Raw genomic sequence first — 21,659 nt, 5'->3', positions numbered from 1 at the left:
ATTAGCAATAGTGCTATATGTATACAGTATATAGAGTGTATATTATTGCCATGTAAATATATAGAACAGAAGGAAATGGACATGTTGCCAATGCCAACCAATCACTTTTTTCTGATGAACTTTAAAAGAAGAAAGAAAGCAGCTGATTGAATTAAAAATTATGGGAGCAGAGCCTAATTTTTCTTCTGTGTCCAGTCTTATTTCATTTCCATCATGTGTTGGAACTAGAACATACTATACAAGTAATTTTTTTAAACATTACAAATGTTCACAGACACTGAAAAATGAATGTGTAATTAGCCTTACCTGATATCAGTACATTTTTTACATGGCTTCAGGTCTTATTAGATTATAGGTACATAACCAAAGTTAACAGGGCCCCACTTTTTGTAGTCCCATCATTAGCCTCCCTAGTGTAGGAGCAGTTTATCAAGCTGCAAGTAGGGGTATTCTGTATCAAAAGCAATTTTAACATTTTAATGTACGTTTATAGCAATAAAAACTACAGCTGTGTGCTCATTCTAATAAGACAGGTTTCCCAATTCAGATTAAAATTTACCTATACTATTTTTTCTATCACTATTGGTAAACTGTGTCTTGTACTTGAGCTGATGCTGTTGTAGATAACTCTTGTGATCATTTTATAAAAGCAGGCAGACAGCAGATATGAGAAAATGAAATACTACCGTATTTTCCGGCGTATAAGATGACTGGGCGTATAAGACGACCCCCTACTTTTCCTGTTAAAATATAGTGTTTGGGCTATACTCGCCGTATAAGACTACCCCTCTTCCAATGCACACCAGTGGGAAGAATCATGCCCCATCATTGGTGTCAGTGGGAGGAATAGTGTCCCATCATTGGTGTCAGTGGGAGGAATAGTGTCCCATCATTGGTATTAGTGGGAGGAATAGTGCCCCATCATTGGTATTAGTGGGAGGAATAGTGCCCCATCATTGGTATTAGTGGGAGGAATAGTGCCCCATCATTGGTGTCAGAGCGACGAATCGTGCCCCATCATTGGTATCAGTGGGAGGAATAGTGCCCCATCATTGGTGTCAGTGGGAGGAATAGTGTCCCATCATTGGTATCAGTGGGAGGAATAGTGCCCCATCATTGGTGTCAGTGGGAGGAATAGTGTCCCATCATTGGTATTAGTGGGAGGAATAGTGCCCCATCATTGGTGTCAGAGCGACGAATAGTGCCCCATCATTGGTGTAAGAGCGACGAATCGTGCCCCATCATTGGTATCAGTGGGAGGAATAGTGCCCCATCATTGGTATTAGTGGGAGGAATAGTGCCCCATCATTGGTATTAGTGGGAGGAATAGTGCCCCATCATTGGTGTCAGAGCAACGAATCGTGTCCCATCATTGGTGTCAGTGGGAGGAATAGCACCCCATCATTGGTGTCAGTGGGAGGAATAGTGCCCCATCATTGGTGTCAGTGGGAGGAATCGTGCCCCATCATTGGTATCAGTGGCAGGAATAGTGCCCCATCATTGGTGTCAGTGGGAGGAATAGTGCCCCATCATTGGTATCAGTGGGAGGAATAGTGCCCCATCTTTGGTGTCAGTGGGAGGAATCGTGCCTCGTCATTGGTGTCAGTGGGAGGAATAGTGTCCCAACATTGGTGTCAGTGGGAGGAATAGTGTCCCAACATTGGTGTCAGTGGGAGGAATAGTATCCCATCATTGGTGTAAGTGGGGGAAGGAATAGTGTTCCATCATTGGTGCCAGTGGGGGGGGAGAAATAGTGCCCCATCGTTGGTGTCAGTGGGAGGAATAATGCCCCATCATTGGTATCAGTGACACCAATGATGGGGCACTATTCCTCCCACTGACACCAATGACACTTGCTGACCTCTGTTCCAGTATGGTCCTGCTGCAGCCAGCATATGTGGTTGCAGCAGCACCTCTGCACAGCACACTTACCGGCCACTCCTTCACTCGATTTTCGCGGGGTCGCTCTGCTCCGCCTCCTCGCCGGTGATTGGCCGCCTGTGTGCGTTTCCTGAGCTACAGTTCTGGCGGCCATACACCGGTGAGGAGGCGGAGCCGAGCAGCCGCGCGAACATCCAGTGGCCGAACTGAATGAAGGAGCAGCCGCGCTTCTCGAACTGGATCGTCGTGGGACTTGGACCAGAGCCAGGTAAGAGACAGCAGCCCCTGCCCACCCCTGTACTTAGTGTCCCTTCCGTTGGAAGGGGGGGCGGCGGCGGCACCGCACCGCCCCCCTCCCCCTCACAAAGTGTCAACATGCCGTATACCGGCGTATAAGACGACCCCCGACTTTTGAGAAGATTTTCAAGGGGTAAAAAGTCGTCTTATACGCCGGAAAATACGGCAATACATTCTTTGTAGTAGCTCCCGTTTGACATTATGTTTCTTTTTGGATTGTAATGGGCGAGTATTACAATCAACAGAATATGTGCTCTGGCATTTGAATGACTTTCCAAAAAACAGATTTTACCATTACTATTCACTATAAAAATCAGATGTAGAAAATTATCATTGACTGAGCACGTTAATGACAATTTAAAGCAGAGTTCCACCCTAAAGGGGAAGTTCTGCTTTAAAGCTTTATCCCCTGCTCCCCATTAAGGATTGGCACCTTGGGGGAGCGGGGGGGAAACGGGTATCTGAATTTGACAAGTACCTGCTCCCACTTCCGCTGCGATCGAAAGCGGAAGTTGTCCTCCCTCCCTGTAGTCCTCTGGGACACGTGACAGGTCTCAGAAGACTATGGGGCCATTCACAAAGCGTGCCATTTCTTGTGCATGTGCAGTGGGCACCCGGCTATGAAGCCACAAGCTGTCACAGCCGGGTGCCCACAATAAAGATGCTGGCGCCAGGGAGAGAAGATGGTTGGTGAAACCAGAGGTAGTGAGGACACTGCTGGACCAAGGGCAGTTTTGTAGCTGCTGACTTTTTTTTTTTTTCAGCTGAAACTCCGCTTTAAGGACAATGTTGATGATGTTTATGGGTAATAATTCTGCCTCTCATAAAAAGTGTTTTATAGGTTAGAATTTTTTTATCAACCGTTATTGTTTCCCTGGGAGGTGGCCATATGCGGGGGGTATCTGACCACTATCCCTCTACCATTAGCATTAATACTACTTATGAATGAGCATGCTTATTATTAATATTTAAATAATTACAGATGGCAACAACTGAAAGCCAATCAATGATCCACTAAATACTAACAAATGTCAATATTGGTGATACAGTGCAACAGCGCTAACATGGAAAGTGATCAGTGCAGCGTCCTGAATGGACGAAAAGGTTAATGACATAAACGCACAATATAAACGTAAATAGTCCATAAAACGTCTTCCATAAATAAGTGCTTATTTCTTCCAATGCGTGCAGATGATACGTGGCTCTTCCAAATACTCAATAAATATGGTGCTCGTGACTCCTTGTGGTATAGGCAAAAAGAGGTGTGCTTGCACTCACCAGACGCACAACCAATTTGTGCATGTAAAGGTATTCCTGTCGGTCATCTGGACATCAATGTGGATATGGTACTCCTCAGGTACTCGACACACCCTTAACCGGACTTCAGACCTCTCCACAGGACCCTCACAGTAAAGGGGATAAACCCTCGGTGTGGATACCACAGCCACTTAATGACGTTCAATCTCCACAGCCAGCCTCATTTCCTGGTTTGGAGATGTTTAGCTTTCTTGAGCTTTTTCTTTTCCAACCTAACTATCCATGTCCTGGCTCTTTCCTTGCTTTTCCAAAAACACATTAACTCTGCAGACTGAGATAATATGCATCTATATTATACTTTTTTGTTTTATTCAATGAAAAGTGTGTATGCAGCACAGAAAAACTTTGACAAAACCACATTTACATAATCTGTCATTAACCACTTTGGAACAGCAGTAATTACTTACACTAGCAATCTTATTTTTATAGAGTTCCTATTCTTATATTTGAATCTGCTTGTGCAGTAATCCACAAAAAACAATCCGAAATCACTTTGCCAAGGAAGACTGACAGAAAAAATGGACTATGATTGGTTAGTGCCTTTAAAATTTAGCACTTACTGTTTACCTGTTATGCAAGAAATATTGGCCATAGAGTGTGGGTTGGAGATGCTGGTTCCAATTATTATTATTATTATTATACAGGATTTATATAGCGGCAACAGTTTGCTCAGTGCTTTACAATATAAAGAGAGACAATACAGCAACAATACAGTTCAATACAAGAGTGTTAGGAGGGCCCTGCTCCTTGGAGCTTACAATCTAGGAGGGAGGGGTTAGTGGTACAAAAGGTAATAACTTTGGGGGATGGACTGGTAGGAAGATAGAAGATTCCATTAGGGAAGGATAGGTTTCCCTGAAGAGATAGGTTTTCAGAGATCGCCTAAAAGTGAGCAGAGTAGGATATAGTCTGATAAATTGGGGTAGAGAGTTCCAGAGGATGGGGGAAGCTCTGGAGAAGTTCTGGAGATGAGCATGGAGGAGGAGACAAGGGAGCTAGAAAGCAGGAGGTCTTGCGAGGAGCGGAGAGTACGGTTTGGGTGATATTTAGAGACAAGATCGGTGATGTAATTTGGGGCAGAGTTATAAATGGCTTTATATGTTTTTGTTAATGTTTTGAATTTTATCTGTTGGGCAATGGGAAGCCAGTGGAGGGATTGGCAGAGAGGGGGGGCTGATACAGAACAGTTAGTAAGGTGGATGAGTCTGGCAGCAGCATTTACGATAGACTGAAGAGGGGATAGCCTGTGATTCGGTAGGCCAATGAGGAGTGAGTTACAATAGTCAAGGCGAGATATAACAAGGGAGTGAATAAGTTGCTTAGTGGTTTCCGAGGTTAAGAACGGGCATATCTTGGAGATGTTGCAGAGGTGAAGTCTAAAAGATTTGGACAGCGATTGGATTTGGGGCTGAAAGGACAGATTGGAGTCTAGGATTACACCTAGTACCCTGGCATGAGGAGAGGGACAGATGATTGTGTTATTGATCTTGATGGAGAAGTCAGGGGAGGGGGCACGGGCTGGAGGGAATACTAAGAGCTCAGTTTTTGAAAGATTGAGTTTGAGGAAGTGAAGTGACATCCATGCCGATATGTCGCTTAGTAGGTTAGTAATGCGAGAGGAGACTGAAGGGGTGAGGTGAGGGGTAGAAAGATAGATTTGTGTGTCATCAGCATAGAGATGTTACTTAAAGCCATGGGAGTTTATCAAGTGACCAAGGGAGGAGGTGTAGATGGAGAAGAGTAGGGGATGAAACCTTGAGGGACCCCTACAAAAAGAGGGAGTGAAGAGGAGGAGCCAGAGTTATAAGTAACGCTGAAGGAGCGCTACGATAGGTAGGAGGAGAACCAGGAGAGAGCAGAGTCTCGGAGGCCAAGAGAGTGGATTTTTTTGAGGAGGAGGAGATGGTCAACCATATCAAACGCCGCAGAGAGGTCGAGTAGTAAAAGTATGGAGTAGTAGCCATTGGTTTTAGCAGTTAGTAGATCATTAGTGAGTTTTAATAGGGCAGTTTCAGTGGAGAGTAGTGAGCAAAACCTAGACTGTAAAGGGTCAAGAAGGTTGTTGTCAGTGAGGTAGGAGCTCAGGTGATTGTAGACTAGGTGTTCTAAGAGTTTAGAGGTAAATGGGAGCAGGGAGATGGGTCTTAAGTTGTTCATGTTGGTGGGGTCCAGGGAGGGCTTTTTAAGTATGGGAGTGATGTGTGCTTTAGAGGGGAGGGGAAAGCACCGTTAGAGGGAGAGATTGAAGATGTGAGTGAGGGAGCATAGGATGAAAGAAGAGGGTGACTGTAGTAGTTGTAAGGGGACAGGATCCAGGGGGCAGGTAGTGAGATGGGCTTCTGAGAAAACCTTAGTGACCTCTTCAGGAGTAGCAAGGTCAAAAGAGGAAAGTGTTGAGGGAGGTTTAGTATAAGGTATGCTAAGTGAGATGGATGTCTGTGCAGTGGCGATGCCCCTACGAATTGCATCAATCTTGCTTTCATGATTTGCAATCTTGTGAGCAGTGAGTGAGGTGCTGGGTGGAGGTTAAGGTGGAGAAAATAGAGAGTTAAAAGTAGAGAAGAGACGACGAAGACTGGATGCTAAGCTATTGATGAGAGTGACAAAGTAGGCTTGTTTGGCAGCATGGAGGGAGGAATTGTATGTTAAGAAAGCAGATTTTCATTTTAGGGTGAATGCTTGGTGAGATTTGGTTTTACGCCACAATCGCTCCAGCGCACGACTATGTCGTTTAAGATTTCTGGTGTCGTCAGTCTGCCAAGGTTGTAACGGTCAGGACCTGATGCTTCTTGTTGTTAGAGGAGCAAGTGAGTCTAGTGTGGATGAAATCAAACTGTTGTAGACAGTAGTGGCCAGGTGAGGGCAGGACAGGGGAGAGATTCTGGCATAGAGTTGGTCAGTTGCAGAGTGGAAAGGAGCAGGGTTCAAGTTGTGAAGGTTTCTGCGGGTAATTGCTGCTTGGAGGGATAAGTGTTTGAAGATGAGGACACTGTGAAGGCGATGAGATTGTGATCAGAGAGAGGAAATGGTGTGTTTGTGAGGTTGTAGGGAGTGCAAAGATGGGAGAAAACAAGGTCTAATGTATTCCCATCAGAGTGAGTGGAGGACTGTATACATTGTGCTAATGCAAAAGATGAGGTTAGGTTGAAGAGTTGGGATGTAGCTGGGTTGTTGACATTAATGGGGATATTAAAATCTCCGAGAATGATAGTGGGTAGTTCAGAGGAGAGAAAGTAGGGTAGCCAGATGGAGAAATCATCAAGAAAGCGGGACACGGGTCCAGGAGGTCGATAGATCACTGCAATCCAAAGAGAAATGGGAGAAAACAGCTGGATGCAGTGAGTCTCGAAAGAAGAGAAGAATAGATAGGGAGGGTTAGGGAGGACTTGAAAAGTGCTGAGTGGGGATAGAAGCAAACCAACACCTCCTCCTTTCCGACCACAGGGTCAGGGTGAGTGGGTCCAGAGAATTATGATTTGATCCCACTGTAAAAAGAAAAGTCTTTGATGTAGAGTATCTTGATTTTGGTAAGTAACTCAGTACGATACTGCAGATGATATCCAGATGCCATAGGAGAAAGCAAAACCACACCAGTCCAAAAGTGTTTACTTTTACTGGCTCACAATATAAAATTCCTCCATAAAAGAAATATAAGGGCTGCCATTGATAGCCTCATTACAAAATAGCAATGTGCCTGCTTCTTTGTTGACCCTCTGGCCTTTCTAAGTCAGCTATATAGATAAGGAAAGTCAGACAGAAGTCAGAAGTACTGATCTGCATAATTGTTCCAGGTCAGTAACTTAAAGCATTAGAGCAAGTGGACCAGAATGACAGCCCAGCAACTAGCATTTTTAGAAATTCTGAAAGAAAATTAAGCTGACAAGTATACAATAAACCACCACATCCTACAAATTAATTACAATTATGCCTATACAACATGTACATGCAATGTACAGGTAATTTCTGATCGTGCAATATTCTTTAATTGGATCACCACCACAATTAACTTCCCAATATATTTTTCATTATATAGGTTTAACATGAAGTATGATAATAATCACAACTATGATAGATTTGTTGGTTTGCAACATAGTAAGGCTCCGTTCATACCAATGCGCTTTTTTTTAGTGCTGTTTGCAGAAACGCACTGCAGTCCATTTAACATGGCTTTCTATGGAACATGTTCACATCTGTGTTTTTTTGAGCTGCTGCGTTTTTGGAAAGGGTCAGGGACTTTTCTAAAAGCAAAAAGCAGCATTTTTGCTACAGTACATTTCAATGGAGAGTCTGCTGAAATGCAGGTTAGTGCATTTTTGCTGTGTTTTTGGCACGTTTTGCATTTTTATTCTGCCCAACAATAAAAACATTTCACTTTAGAAAAAAAAAAGAGCTGAACAAAATGCAAAACGCGGTAAAAACACATAAAAAAATGCATCAAAGCCGCGTGTAGAAAGACTCAAATCAAACTGCGAAAAGCACTGCAAAACGGCCAAAAAGGAAACTGCATATGTATGAACTGAGCCTAAGTGTCTGGTAGCAATGGTGTTATTATGATTGCACCTTTAATAAATAAAATATAGTTTGTACTTATTCAATATTAATGTTTAGTATGATTACACATTTCAGCAATGTACTCCTTTATTACATTTTTTTTGATAAAGTTAATATTATCATACAATGTACTTTGTGTTAAACCTTAATAATGAGATACATGGGAGATATATTTGTGATGGTGTTTAAACTAAGGAATACTTGCATTGTAAACAAATACCTGTACATTGCTCATATATGCATTCTTTTACTTATTTGTAACATATATACAATACAAATTGTACTTTTAGCTACTTTTTTTAATTTGATTTTGATGGTACCTTAAACGTCCAAGAAATTCTTCCCTTTATGGTTTTGTTACCAGTGTTTTTAGAGGAAGAGGTCCAATAATAGCAGCCTCAATGTTTCTCTCATGAGAAGTTTCACTTTTTACTGAATAAAGTATTGTGTCATGCATACTGACCATCAATCATAGGCATGCATCCAGTTTCATGTTTTGTTTTCAAATAACTATACAATTCTCTTTTGCGATATCTATGCATAGTTGGTATAATTGTTACTACACTGATTGTGTGCTCTGAAATATTAAAAGACATCTTAGAAATAATTGAAGTTAAACATTTTCTTTATTTCTGTACAAGAGATCAGAATACAGTTTGCAACACACTTTGCATAATATGCAATAAAGTTATGCTTCAACTAACAGTAATCTGGATCTGTCGTCTGCTCACACATAAAGTAGAGGTTCATAAACTGAATTATTATTATGTTCTACTAACTCATTAGGAAATAAGATGACAGTGCTGTGACCTGCAGCACCTATTTATCTCTTCATTAAAATGACAAAATGAAAAATTACCGTTGGCTGAAAATGTCAAGTGGGACAACTGGCTTTTTTCTTGATGTTAGTATCTAAAAACAGAGGCTCTCAGCATGTACACCCCAGGGGGTTACTTTTTCTACTGTAGTACTGTGACTTCATCAAACAGTTTAGCAAAATCACATAATCAGTTGTTTAGGTAAAAATCAATCAGAACTTTTTAAAGATATTTTAAAAATGTATAAACAGGTATTGGTAGTTGAACTGATAATAAATGTACCAAATTCAAGGGGTACCCAAGATTAGATTACCAACATAAAGGGATACTTAAAATGATTGTAAAGATTTGATTATTTTTCTTTCAGTAATAAACATGTTAAACTTACTTGCTCTGTGCAGTGGTTTTGCACAGAGCAGCCCCAATCCATCTCTTTTGGGGTCTCTTGCTGGTGCTGCTGGCTCTTCCTTCCTTCTGAGTGCCCCCATATCAAGCCACTTGCTGTGGTCACACTCGTGCAGGCTCAATTCCCGAGCCGGGTTGTCTATGTCTGCGTCTGCTGCTGCCACCATGCCCTGTAAGGAGGGAGAGAGAGAGCAGTGCCACTGCACTTGGCTACAGTGTTGAATCAGGATTAGGCTCAGGTATTTAGGGGTGCTGGGGGGAGCTGATCATAGAAGGTGTTTTACCTTTATGCAGAGGTGTATAAAAAACCTTCTGTCTTTACAACCACTTTAATAAACACTAGATTTTAAGAAAGAGTACATTTTGGATAGAGTAAGGGAGGGTTATAACGCCTGTCAGTTTTTTTGCCATCTGTGTCCCATAGGGGAGATTTCTTTCACTTCTTGTCACATTACTAAAACAGGAAGTGAGAAGAAATCCTTCCAGTGAGGGGATTCCAGGGTGTCGCCATAACTAGTGTCCTCACTGGAAGATTTCTCTCTATTACCGTTTTTGTGTCAACCCAAAATTTGGGATTTTCTTTTAATTTCATTTTTAATAATAAAAATATAGAGGGTGAATCTCACTAATGGGGGCACAGACAAAAATAAAAACTGACAAGTTATTCTAATCCCTCTCCACTGTAACCAAAAAAGAAAAAAAGGTTTGCCTTTAGCTATACTTGTCTGTGGATTAATTCTGTGGTAGCAGAAAATTATGGACTTTGTATACCATACCACAGAGACATCACAAGTGAATTAAATGGATGATTATTGGGTCGGTTTATGAAATGATTCCACAACTGTATGCAGGTAATAAGTCCCTTAAACAAGAAAAATGCCCTACATTGAACAAGTCTGCAAAGCTATAAAAGGGGAACAATATTATGTACATACAGCACATGTACAGTTGTGACCAAAATTATTCAACCCCCACTGAAATTGAGTGTTTTGGCCAGTTTGACATTGCTTTTGATCATTCAGTCATCTTGCTTACATTTACATTAAAGAGGCACTTGTAGGTCAGACAAATATAACATAACAGTTATAATGAAATAACCACAAATGTCTTTTCTGTGCTCACAGCATTATCAGTTTTATTCAACCCCCAAGTGACATTCAATCTTAGTACTTAGTACAGCATCCTTTTACAGTTATAACAGCTTTTAAACGTGAAGCATAGCTTGACACAAGTGTCTTGCAGCGATCTACGGGTATCTTCGCCCATTCTTCATGGGCAAAGGCCTCCAGTTCAGTCACATTCTTAGGCTTGCGCACTGCAACTGCTTTCTTTAAGTCCCACCAGAGGTTCTCAATCGGATTTAAGTCTGGTGACTGCGATGGCCACTCCAAAATGTTCCAGCCTTTCCTCTGCAACCATGCTCTAGTGGACTTGGAGGTATGCTTGGGATCATTGTCCTGTTGAAAGGTCCAACGTCTCCCAAGCCTCAGGTGTGTGACGGACTGCATCACGTTTCCATCCAATATCTCCTGGTACTGAAGAGAATTCATGGTACCTTGCACACGCTGAAGCTTCCCTGTACCTGCAGAAGCAAAACAGCCCCAAAGCATGATTGACCCTCCACCATGCTTCACAGTAGGCAAGGTGTTCTTTTCATCATAGGCCTTGTTCTTCCTCCTCCAAACATAGCGTTGATCCATGGGCCCAAACAGTTCTAATTTTGTTTCATCAGTCCACAGAACACTATCCCACAACTTTTGTGGTTTGTCCACATGGCTTTTGGCATACTGCAGTCGACTCTTCTTATTCTTTGGAGACAGCAAGGGGGTACGCCTGGGAGTTCTGGCACGGAGGCCTTCATTACGCAGTGTGCGTCTTATTGTCTGGGCTGAAACTTCTGTACCCACATCTGACAAATCTTTTCTCAGTTCCTCAGCAGTCACACGGGGACTTCTCTCCACTCTACGCTTCAGGTAGCGCACAGCAGTCGAAGTCAGCATCTTCTTTCTGCCACGACCAGGTAGCGTTTCAACAGTGCCCTTTGCCTTGAATTTGCGAATGATGCTTCCTAAGGTGTCTCTTGGTATGTTTAACATCTTTGCAATCTTCTTATAGCCATTGCCCTTCCTGTGAAGAGAAATCACCTCTTCTCTTGTCTTCCTGGACCATTCTCTTGCCTTCACCATGTTTGTAACCACACCAGTAAATGTCTAGAAGGAGCTGAGTATCACAGTCATTTTAAAGCTGCCTAATTGGTGCTTATTATGCTTGATTGCTGCTCGGTGACATCCACAGGTGTTTTCAATACCTGATGGAAAGCACCTGTATGAACCTCTGTTCTTCAGAGTGGTAGTCTTTAAGGGGTTGAATAATTGTGGCAATGAAGAAACCACATAAGAACCATTTACTACTGTATTACATAAACAATTGATGTCATTTTAGTTGCATTTGGGTAGTTACAACGTCCTTGTAGGATTTGATTCTGAATACAATTCCAAATGTACACTATAGTCCCTAAACCCCTTTACAGCATTGGGGGTTGAATAATTTTGGTCACAACTGTATATTAGGTATCAAGTATAACATTCTGGAGGATCCTCAATGTGACATCAACGTCAGAAGATCCCCATACCATAGCTGTGATTCATATTGTCCTGCAGACATCCCCATTCTAAATTTTCCATAAGAATACGTTGACCATAAACCATGCTCACTGTGGCTCTGTTGCTCATAAAAATAAGCATCATATGCATAAACATAAGCATTAAAAGTTACAGTTACAGAAGAGGGGAAGGGCAAAACTTGCCTCTCCCTGGGTATAGCTACATGCTAGTGTTGTCAGTTACAAGTTGGTGACTGGACCCACTAGAACGTACACAAAACATTAACATTGTTCGGTGGCCAATTTAGTTATGTCTCTTTTAACTTTCCATCCATTCCTTAAATAACCCACTCAGCTGCATAGTTTGAAAAGCAACTTTCAAATCATTGTCTCCAGTTATACATTTTGTCAGTTATGAAACCAAATATTGTTTACGAGTCAAATCCACTTACATATCACATGCAAAATCACCATATGCAAAATCATTAGTATTGTTCTGATATTCACGCATTGAATGTACAAATTGGAAAACAGTTGCTGGAAACAAAATGGAATAGCAGAAACTCTTCACGAAGGCTGAGCCCCAACCTAGGCTTTGGTGCCAGTGGATAGATTGTTCAGCAGCCCACATCTAGATTTGGCTACACACAGAAGTGATGTATCCCATTAAGTGTTGCTCTGTACTCTGCAATGACACAGGCAAGGAATACTCCTAGCAGCAGTTGTGAATCCAAAAAAAACCTTACAATTTCTGATTAAGAACCCACTCTACTGGTCTCAGTCACAGTGAATGCCTGCTTTCAAAACCTTAATTTCCCATCCCTTGCTGAGAAGTTCATTTTCAATGGATTTCTTCAGGTCTCTTGGAAGCATTTGAGCCATTCAGCATTAAAACAAAGCACTCTTCCTTCTTTGCTCGTTGATCCAGCTACCTGGACTGACATCCATCTGGAGCATTTTCATCACCCACTTGTCTTTGCGAGCACCATCTATAAACTCATCCAGAGATAGCTGGCCTGGGGAGAAAGTCATTAAAAAAATAATATATACCACAACAGCAAAACCAGAACAAAATTATATATGATGTGCAACAAATTTAAGGGCAGATGTATAAATATTTCTACAAAAAGGGCTATTGTCTATGGCAGGCAATAAACAAGTAGCAAATTACTAAAAACAACTGGTTGTGCAGAGCAACTCAACTTTTCAGTTTCCTAAATTAGGCCTTTTTCCTAAATATTGATCTGGTTTTATTGCTGTCTTTGTTTAAGTTGGAGTTTTTAACTCTTGCTAATTGTTCTATTGATCTTAGTCACTGGATTAGGAAGCAAGAGCAGATAAAAATTGTTAGAATTCTCAACAGAAAGTTAGGGAAAATCTCCGGTAATCTTTTTTTTCGGTGACAACTTCATTTTCTCTCATATTGTTTTGTGTGTTTGGGACAGGAAGCAAAGGAATATCTTTCAAATCGAGACACAAACAACAGTAAAATGTGTTTGGCTGGGGATTCACTTTAACACTACCCGTAGACTCCCATAATTAAACTTAGTGGCTCCTGAATTCTGCATTGATTTGTTAACTCCTAAGCTATACTGTCTTTTTGTCTGGAAACATTTACCACCTAAAGCAGGCCATAGATTAATTGATTTTCTTTCCTCCACAGGTTGATGGGGGAATCCCTCCCACAGCACTATTATATTCTCTCAGAAGGGGGCACAGGGTGCCTTCCCGGCCAGCAGAATACAATGATTATTGTAGCCGCTAGCAGGAATCGCATGCAGAAAAATCTGACAGGCTGGTTGTACCCAAGTCAATTGATGGATTGACTTGAGTACAATCAGCCTGCCCATACTTGAATCGAAATTCATCCGGTGCCTGCTGAACCAGCTGAATTTCAATCCATGTATGGCTGGCTTTACTATCACCAGATTTTCGTTAAATAATGTGAAAAGCAATTAACTAACCTATTATCTTATCCTATTTATTGTATGCAGACTGCAATATACAATATATTGCCAAAAGTATTGGGATGTCTGCCTTTACATGCACATGAACGTTAATGGCATCCCAGTCTTGGTCCGTAGGGTTTAATATTGAGTTGGCCCACCCTTTGCAGCTATAACAGCTTCAACTCTTCTGGGAAAGCTGTCCACAAGGTTTAGGAGTGTGTCTGTGGGAATGTTTGACCATTCTTCCAGAAGCGCATTTGTGAGGTCAGGCACTGATGTCAGACGAAAAGGACTGGCTCACAGTCTCTGCTCTAATTCATCCAAAGGTGTTCTATTGGGTTGAGGTCAGGACTCTGTGCAGGCCAGTCAAGTTCCTCCACCCCAAACTCATTTATCCATGGACCTTGCTTTGTGCACAGATGCGCAGTCATGTTGGAACAGGATGGGGCCATCCCCAAACTGCTCTCACAAAGTTGGGAGCATGAAATTGTCCAAAGCTCTTGGTATGCTGATGCCTTAAGACTTCCCTTCACTAGAACTAAGGGGCTAATCCCAACCCCTGAAAAACAACCCCACACCATAATCCTTACACTTGGCACAATGCAGTCAGGCAAGTACAGTACAGCAACTGCCAAACCCAGACATGTCCATCAAATTGCCAGACAGAGAAGCATGATTCATTACACCACTGCATCCAACGCTTTGCATAGCACTAGGTGATGTAAAGCTTGGCTGCAGCTGCTTGGCCATGAAAACCCATTCCATGAAGCTCTCTATACATTGTTGTGTTAATCCGAAGGCCACATGAAGTTTGGAGGTCTTGAGCAATTGACTATGTAGATAGTTGGCGACTTCTGCACACTGTGCGCTTCAGCATGCGCTGCCCTGCCCTGTCATTTTACGTGGCCTACCACATCGTGGCTGAGTTTCTGTTGTTCTCAGTTGCTTCCACTTTGTATAATACCACTAACAGTTAACCAAGGAATATTTAGTAGCAAGGAAATTTCATGAAAGGACTTATTGCCCAGGTGACAACCTATCATGGTACCATGAATTCACTGAGCTCCTGAGGGCAACCCATTCTTTCTAAAATGTTTGTAAAAGCAGTCTACATGCCTAGGTGCTTGATTTTATACACCTGTGACCATGGAGGTCATTGGAACACCTGAATCCAATGATTTTGATGGGTGCCCCAATACTTTTGGTAATATAGTGTAAGTTACAATGTAAGAATAGTATACCATCTCCATTCTCATCCACCAACTGGAATATCCGGTCTACCACTTCTTCTGGGGATAGTAGGGGAAATCGATCATCTTGACCTTGGCGGCAGACTTTCTTAAGGTTGTAGATGGACTGAAAACAAAAATAAGCTTGATTAGAGATGTCATATATTTTGTTAACTGAGCCCAGTGGGGTTGATTTAGTAAAGGTAAATAGAATGTTCGCTTTTCAAGGGAATTTACTTTGCAAAGAATACCCAGTCATGTGCAAGTAAGTTAAAAAAAAACCTTTATTTTGGTTTGCACGTGATTAGATGATGAAAGTCAGCAGAAATTCACCTAATTCATTAACCACTTGCCTACCAGGCACTTATACCCCCTTATTTACCAGGCCAATTTTCAGCTTTCAGCGCTGCCGCACTTTGATTGACAATTGCGCGGTCATGCAACATTGTACCCATATAAAATTTTGATCATTTTTTTCTCACAAATAGAGCTTTCTTTTGGTGGTATTTAATTGCCACTGGGCACTTTACTTTTTGCGCTATAAATAAAAAAAGTGAAAAAAATTTGAAAAAAAAAGTTTCTTTGTTTCTATTATAAAATTTTTCAAACAGGTATTTTTTCTCCTTCACTGATGTGCGTTGATGAAGCAGCACTGATGGGCACTGATAGGCGGCACTGATGGGCACTGATAGGCAGCACTAAAGGGCACTGATAGGCAGTACTAATGAGGTGGCACGGATAGGCGGCACTAATAGACAGCACTAATGAGGTGTCACGGATAGGCGGCACTAATATGCAGCACTGATAGGTGACACTGATGATGGGTACTGATAGACGGCACTGACTGGCATCACTGCTGTCCACTGACTGGCGGCACTGACTGGCACAACCCCTGGGCACTGACTGGTGGCACTGACTGGCAGCACTGCTGGGCTGCACTGATGGGTGGCACTGGTGGGCAGCACTGGTGGGTGGGCACTGGTGGGTGGCACTGGTGGGCACAGGTGGGTGGGCACAGGTGGGTGGCACTGCTGGGCACAGGTAGGTGGCACTTCTGGGCACAGGTGTGTGACACTGCAGAGTGGCACAGGTGGGTGCACTGCTGGGCACAGGTGGGTGCACTGCTGGGCACAGGTGGGTGATCTGCTGGGCACAGGTGGGCGGAGCTAGTGGGCACACTGCTGGGCACAGGTGGGCGGAACTTGCGGGTGGCACTGCTGGGCACCGATCATCAGGGCACTGATCATCAGTGCCCTGATGATCGGTGCCGATCCCCGCTCTGACAACTGCCAGTTCTCTGCAGTACTTTCCTCACGATCTGACAGCGTGAGGAAAGTGCAGCCAAGAACCGGCTCTTGCATTTCCCTCTGATCAGCGTGTCATTGGACACCGCTGATCACGTGGTAAAAGGCCGCTGTGATTGGCCTTTTACCACATCACGTGATCAGCTGTGTCCGTAGGACACAGCGATCACGGAGATCGCCGGGTGCGCGCCCCCTGGGGCGCGCAGGAGAGCGCGTTCTGGAAGGACGTCATATGACGTCCACTCAGAACTGGCCGGCCGCAGTGCAGCCGTCATTCGGCTATCTGCGGTCGGCAACTAGTTAAGCTAAGGCATAATTGCCTTGTAAAGTGAACAGCCTATTTGCCATTAAACATCAGTGATTATGAGGCAAACATTTTATTCAAGCTGGTATAAAGGCACAGTAATTGACAAAGTTGTATGTTGTGTTTAATGTTGGGATAGATGTTCAAGTCGAACATAAGTTCGACTCAAACATTGGCCATTCATGTGTTTGACGAACACATAAACAGTAAGGGAATTCGGTGTGCTGTTTGCCCGCCACACCCCACAATACACTGTACCCTGACAGTGCATTGTGATTGACCACAGGTCAGGTGCAATGCTTTGGTCAATCACAGCACATGATGACATCACAAGGGGGCAGGGTGAGCCCGCTCCTTTGTGACGTCATCACTGTATTTAAGAACTGTCATCGCGGCGCAGCTGTGAGAGTCAAAAGTGGTACGTTTTTGTTTTTTTTCGGGTCGGTGGTGGTGGCGGTCATCGTAATTGACATTGGAACTACTTCGGGGTACATTTTTAAATATTCGTTTTTAATAATGGACTTGTCAAAGACTGTCTACTATCATTTTTTACACTACACTTTTTTTTTGTGAATGGGTAGCGGTACCATGTACCCCATACTCATTCACATGGGGGGACAGGATCTGGAGGCTGCCTTGTTAAGGGGGGCTTCCAAATTTCGATAAGCCCCCTGCCTACAGACCCCCACAGCCACCAGCCACGGTTGTGGGGAAGAGGCCATTGTCCCCATTAACATGGGGACAAGGTGCTTGGGGGGGGGGCACCATGTTGAGGGCATGTGGCCTGGTATGATTCAGGAGGGGGGGCGCTCGCTTGTCTTGCCCCTTTCTTGACCTGCCAGGCTGCATGCTCAGATAAGGGTCTGGTATGGATTTTGAAGGGAACCCCCATACTAATTGTTTTTTATACAAAGCAGTGTGCTTACAGTGAAGCACAAACACACAGTGAACATAGTGAAACAGCACACAGCACACAGTAAACCCACAGTTAACCCTTTGATTGTCCCAGATGTTAACCCCTTCCTACCCAGTGCCATTAGTACAGTGTCATTGCTTGTTATTTGCACTGACCACTGTACTGGTGTCACTGGGGATGTCACTGACACCAAGTCAGTTCCCCTCAGTGTCAGAATGTCCGCTGCAGTCCTGCTATAAGTCGTTAATCGCCACCATTACTAGTAAGAAAAAAAAAGAGCAATACAAAGCAATGGGGTGACACTGTATATCCCACACACAGCACAGAGTAAAACAGCACACAGCACACAGTTAACCCTTTGATTGCCCTAGATGTTAACCCCTTCCTGCCTAGTGTCATTAGTACAGTATCAGCTCTTTTTATTAGGACTGATCACTGTGTTGGTGTACTGGGGATGTCAGCGACAGTTAATCAGTTCCCCCTCAGTGTCAGAATGCCCGCCGCAGTCCCACTATAAGTTGCTAATTGGCGCCATTACTAGTATAAAAAAAAATTCCAGTATCTATACCGCCATTTGGAGATGCTATAACTTTCACGTAAACTAATTAATTTACACGTATTGGGATTTTTTTTTGCAAAAACATGTGGCAGAATACGTTTTGGCCTAAATTTATGTCAAAATTAGATTTTTACATTTTTTTACTGGACATGTTTAACCTCCCTGGCGGTATTCGGGAGTGTAGCTCGGGGTAAAATGTCTGTACCAAAAGCGGTACCCCGAGCCACACTCAGGCTTACCATGCGGCGCTGCTCTGGGGGTCCCTGCAGCACTTACCTTGTCCTGCGCTCCCGCGATGTGTCCCCTGCAGCATCCCCGGCCATCTCCTCCGGCCGATGCCAGCATCCGGCTCCTGTGTTCCGGTCCCTGTGACGTCGGGACGTACGGGCGGCGGGAAATTTGAAAATTTAAAAAAAAATTCATTTTTTTCAAAATGATTTTACATAGTAAAACATTGCTGTTTCAACCCATTTCACATACATTTTGTCCCTACTGCTTTGTCCTGTCCCCTGTCTGCATTTTGACTGTTCTTTCTGCCTGGAAACTTAGAAAAGTCCATGGCGTCCAAAAAGTGTCCCTTTAGGTCAAAAGCGGTTTTAGATCAGCTAGAGAACAGCGATAGTAAATCAGAACTACTTGCAGAATTGAGTGATAACGATTTGTGGGGAAATTTGTCATCAGACACTGAAAACGATTTTGCGACTTTGCTCAGCGATATGCGAACTTGGCGCTATATTTCAAATTTCAGTGTTTTTGGTTTGATTATATTATTAAATTAAATGTATTATTATCATATTATTATTTTTTATGATTATTTATTAAATTATAATTTATGATTTTGTGTTTCAAATTTTATCATACCCGGGATGTTTAATAGACTCTTGTTCGGACAGATTTCAGTGAGTTATTCCTAAAAATTACAGCCTACAATAAAAAAAACTACATATTTCCATGCAAAATAATGGTAATAAAAGTTAAAAATATTGTTTTTTTCTCAAAATTTTCGGTCTTTTTGTGTATAGTGCAAAAAATAAAAAAACGCAGAGATGATAAAACATGACTGAAAGAAAGCTCTATTTGTGGGAAAAAAAGGAAGTAAATTTAATTTGGGTGCAGCGTTGCATGACTGCGCAATTGTTAGTTACAGTAACGCAGCACCGTATCGCAAAAAATGGCCTGGTCAGGAAGGGGGGTAAATCCTCTGGAGGGCAAGTGGGTACATGCATTCGATCAGTGTGAAATTAGTGGACCCTGTATTTACAGCTTTCTGCACAAATGTTTACTTAGCTGCTTAAATGTGCCTGAAGTCCCTAAAGCTGCTGGGGTGCTCTGTTATGCAAATGCAAGATACTGTATTCAAGTTGGCACTTGGCCTACCTGCCACACCTCACTATTTATTCATAACTATGATTGGCAGCCTCAGTAGGAAGGAGAGAGGGGCAGAGTGCAGTGCCCCACAGGGTAGTTAAACAACTTAAGTCCTCATGCACAATTTAAAAACGCCAGTAACTTTAGCTGTGTAAAGTCACATTAAAAACGTGAGTTTTTCTGCATTTTCTAGCTTTTTTGCATTAGCGTTTAGCTGCATTTTTCCGTTTTTATGGGGGGGTTTTTTTCATTTTTTTTTTACACAAAAAAAATAACATTTTGGTTTAAAAAAACACCCAAAAATGCTGATTTGCCATGTTTTGCCACATTTACCAGCGTTACAGCATTTTTACAGCTAAAAAAGTCTCTAGAAACCCAATAGTTCTGGTGTTTTTTTCCTGCCAAAAATACCCTTGCAAAAAACATTGATTGAAGTCTGTGGGCAGCACAGTGGATAAATTAGCACTTCTGCCTGGCAGTACTAGGGTTGTTGGTTCGAATCCCAACCACGTCACCACCTGCCTGGAGTTTGCATGTTCTCCCTGTGCCTGCGTGGGTTTCCTCGGGGTGCTCCTGTTTCCTCCTACACTCCAAAGACATGCTGGTAGGTTAATTGGATCCTGTCTAAATTGGCCCTAGTATGTGTATGTGTGAATGTGAGTTAGGGACCTTAGATTGTACGCCCCTTGAGGGTTAGGGACTGATGTGAATGTACAATATATATGTGTAAAGTGCTGTGTAAATTGACAGCGCTATAAAAGTACCTAAAATAAATAAATAATGTATGCATGGATACATAGGATAACATGCTGGGGGGTTTACTGGCTGTAGAAAAAAAAGTCAAAAACAGCAGCTGTAAAAACGGCCATGAGGACTAAATGTGTTAGTGATCTGTGTAAATAGGTTCTTAAATTACAGGACACATGTTCATGAAGTTTATGATGAGGGTAGTTCAACCTTGGGGCCAGACATAAAAGATGTACGGAAAAATTTCTTCTCAGTAGAATGGCACGTGTGCATGGGCATTTGCTTCAGAGCAACAGGAGGCCAGAAGGAAGTCAAAAGAAGGTCAGAACAGCCTGGAACAGCTGTATGCAGTTTAGAATAAATGGTTCTTTAATATTAGACTTTGTTTGCACTGTACACAAGTGGTTCTAGTGCAGTGGTGGGCAACCTTTTTTTTCAACTGAGCCAAATCTCGCCAAAACCACGATTGAAATTTATTTTGAGAGCCACATTTTTAAAACTGAAAATACATAGGATGGTACACTGTTTTTAATTTCAATAAGTTTTTATAGTGATTCATCCCCCATAGTAATTCATCCCCCATATAGTAATTCATCCCCCATATAGTAATTCATCCCCCATATAGTAATTCATCCCCCATAGTAATTCATCCCCCATATAGTAATTCATCCCCCATAGTAATTCATCCCCCATATAGTAATTCATCCCCCATATAGTAATTCATCCCCCATATAGTAATTCATCCCCCACATAGTAATTCATCCCACATAGTAATTCATCCCCCATATAGTAATTCATCCCCCCTATAGTAATTCATCCCCCCTATAGTAATTCATCCCCCATATAGTAATTCATCCCCCCTATAGTAATTCATCCCCCATATAGTAATTCATCCCACATAGTAATTCATCCCCCATATAGTAATTCATCCCCCCTATAGTAATTCATCCCCCCTATAGTAATTCATCCCCCCTATAGTAATTCATCCCCCATAGTAATTCATCCCCCATATAGTAATTCATCCCCCATAGTAATTCATCCCCCATATAGTAATTCATCCCCCATATAGTAATTCATCCCCCATAGTAATTCATCCCCCATATAGTAATTCATCCCCCATATAGTAATTCATCCCCCATATAGTAATTCATCCCACATAGTAATTCATCCCCCCTATAGTAATTCATCCCCCCTATAGTAATTCATCCCCCATATAGTAATTCATCCCCCCTATAGTAATTCATCCCCCATAGTAATTCATCCCCCATATAGTAATTCATCCCCCATATAGTAATTCATCCCCCATATAGTAATTCATCCCACATAGTAATTCATCCCCCATATAGTAATTCATCCCCCATATAGTAATTCATCCCACATAGTAATTCATCCCCCCTATAGTAATTCATCCC

The 21,659-nt window shown here is 42.4% G+C and overlaps 1 protein-coding gene across 1 annotated transcript in view; it reads right to left on the bottom strand.

The window, feature by feature from the left end:
• Positions 1 to 8,653: 8,653 nt before the first annotated feature.
• The window catches only part of LOC149469974 (guanylyl cyclase-activating protein 2), a 53,436-nt gene continuing 40,430 nt past the window's right edge, over positions 8,654 to 21,659 (bottom strand). Inside the window, exons 3-4 of the mRNA XM_089668304.1 lie at positions 15,062 to 15,176; positions 8,654 to 12,887 (exon numbers count right to left, since the gene is read on the bottom strand). Of these exons, the coding sequence (XP_089524430.1) occupies positions 12,760 to 12,887; positions 15,062 to 15,176 (243 nt within the window). The 3' untranslated portion in view covers positions 8,654 to 12,759. The remainder of the gene's footprint in view (positions 12,888 to 15,061; positions 15,177 to 21,659) is intronic.

Source organism: Staurois parvus, unplaced genomic scaffold (genome assembly GCF_062004578.1).
Source record: "Staurois parvus isolate SC_StPar_1 unplaced genomic scaffold, SC_StPar_1.0 ptg000056l, whole genome shotgun sequence".
Lineage (NCBI taxonomy): Eukaryota > Metazoa > Chordata > Amphibia > Anura > Ranidae > Staurois > Staurois parvus.
The sequence above is the reverse complement of the archived record's forward strand: the minus strand, read 5'-3'. Positions and strand labels throughout refer to the sequence as shown.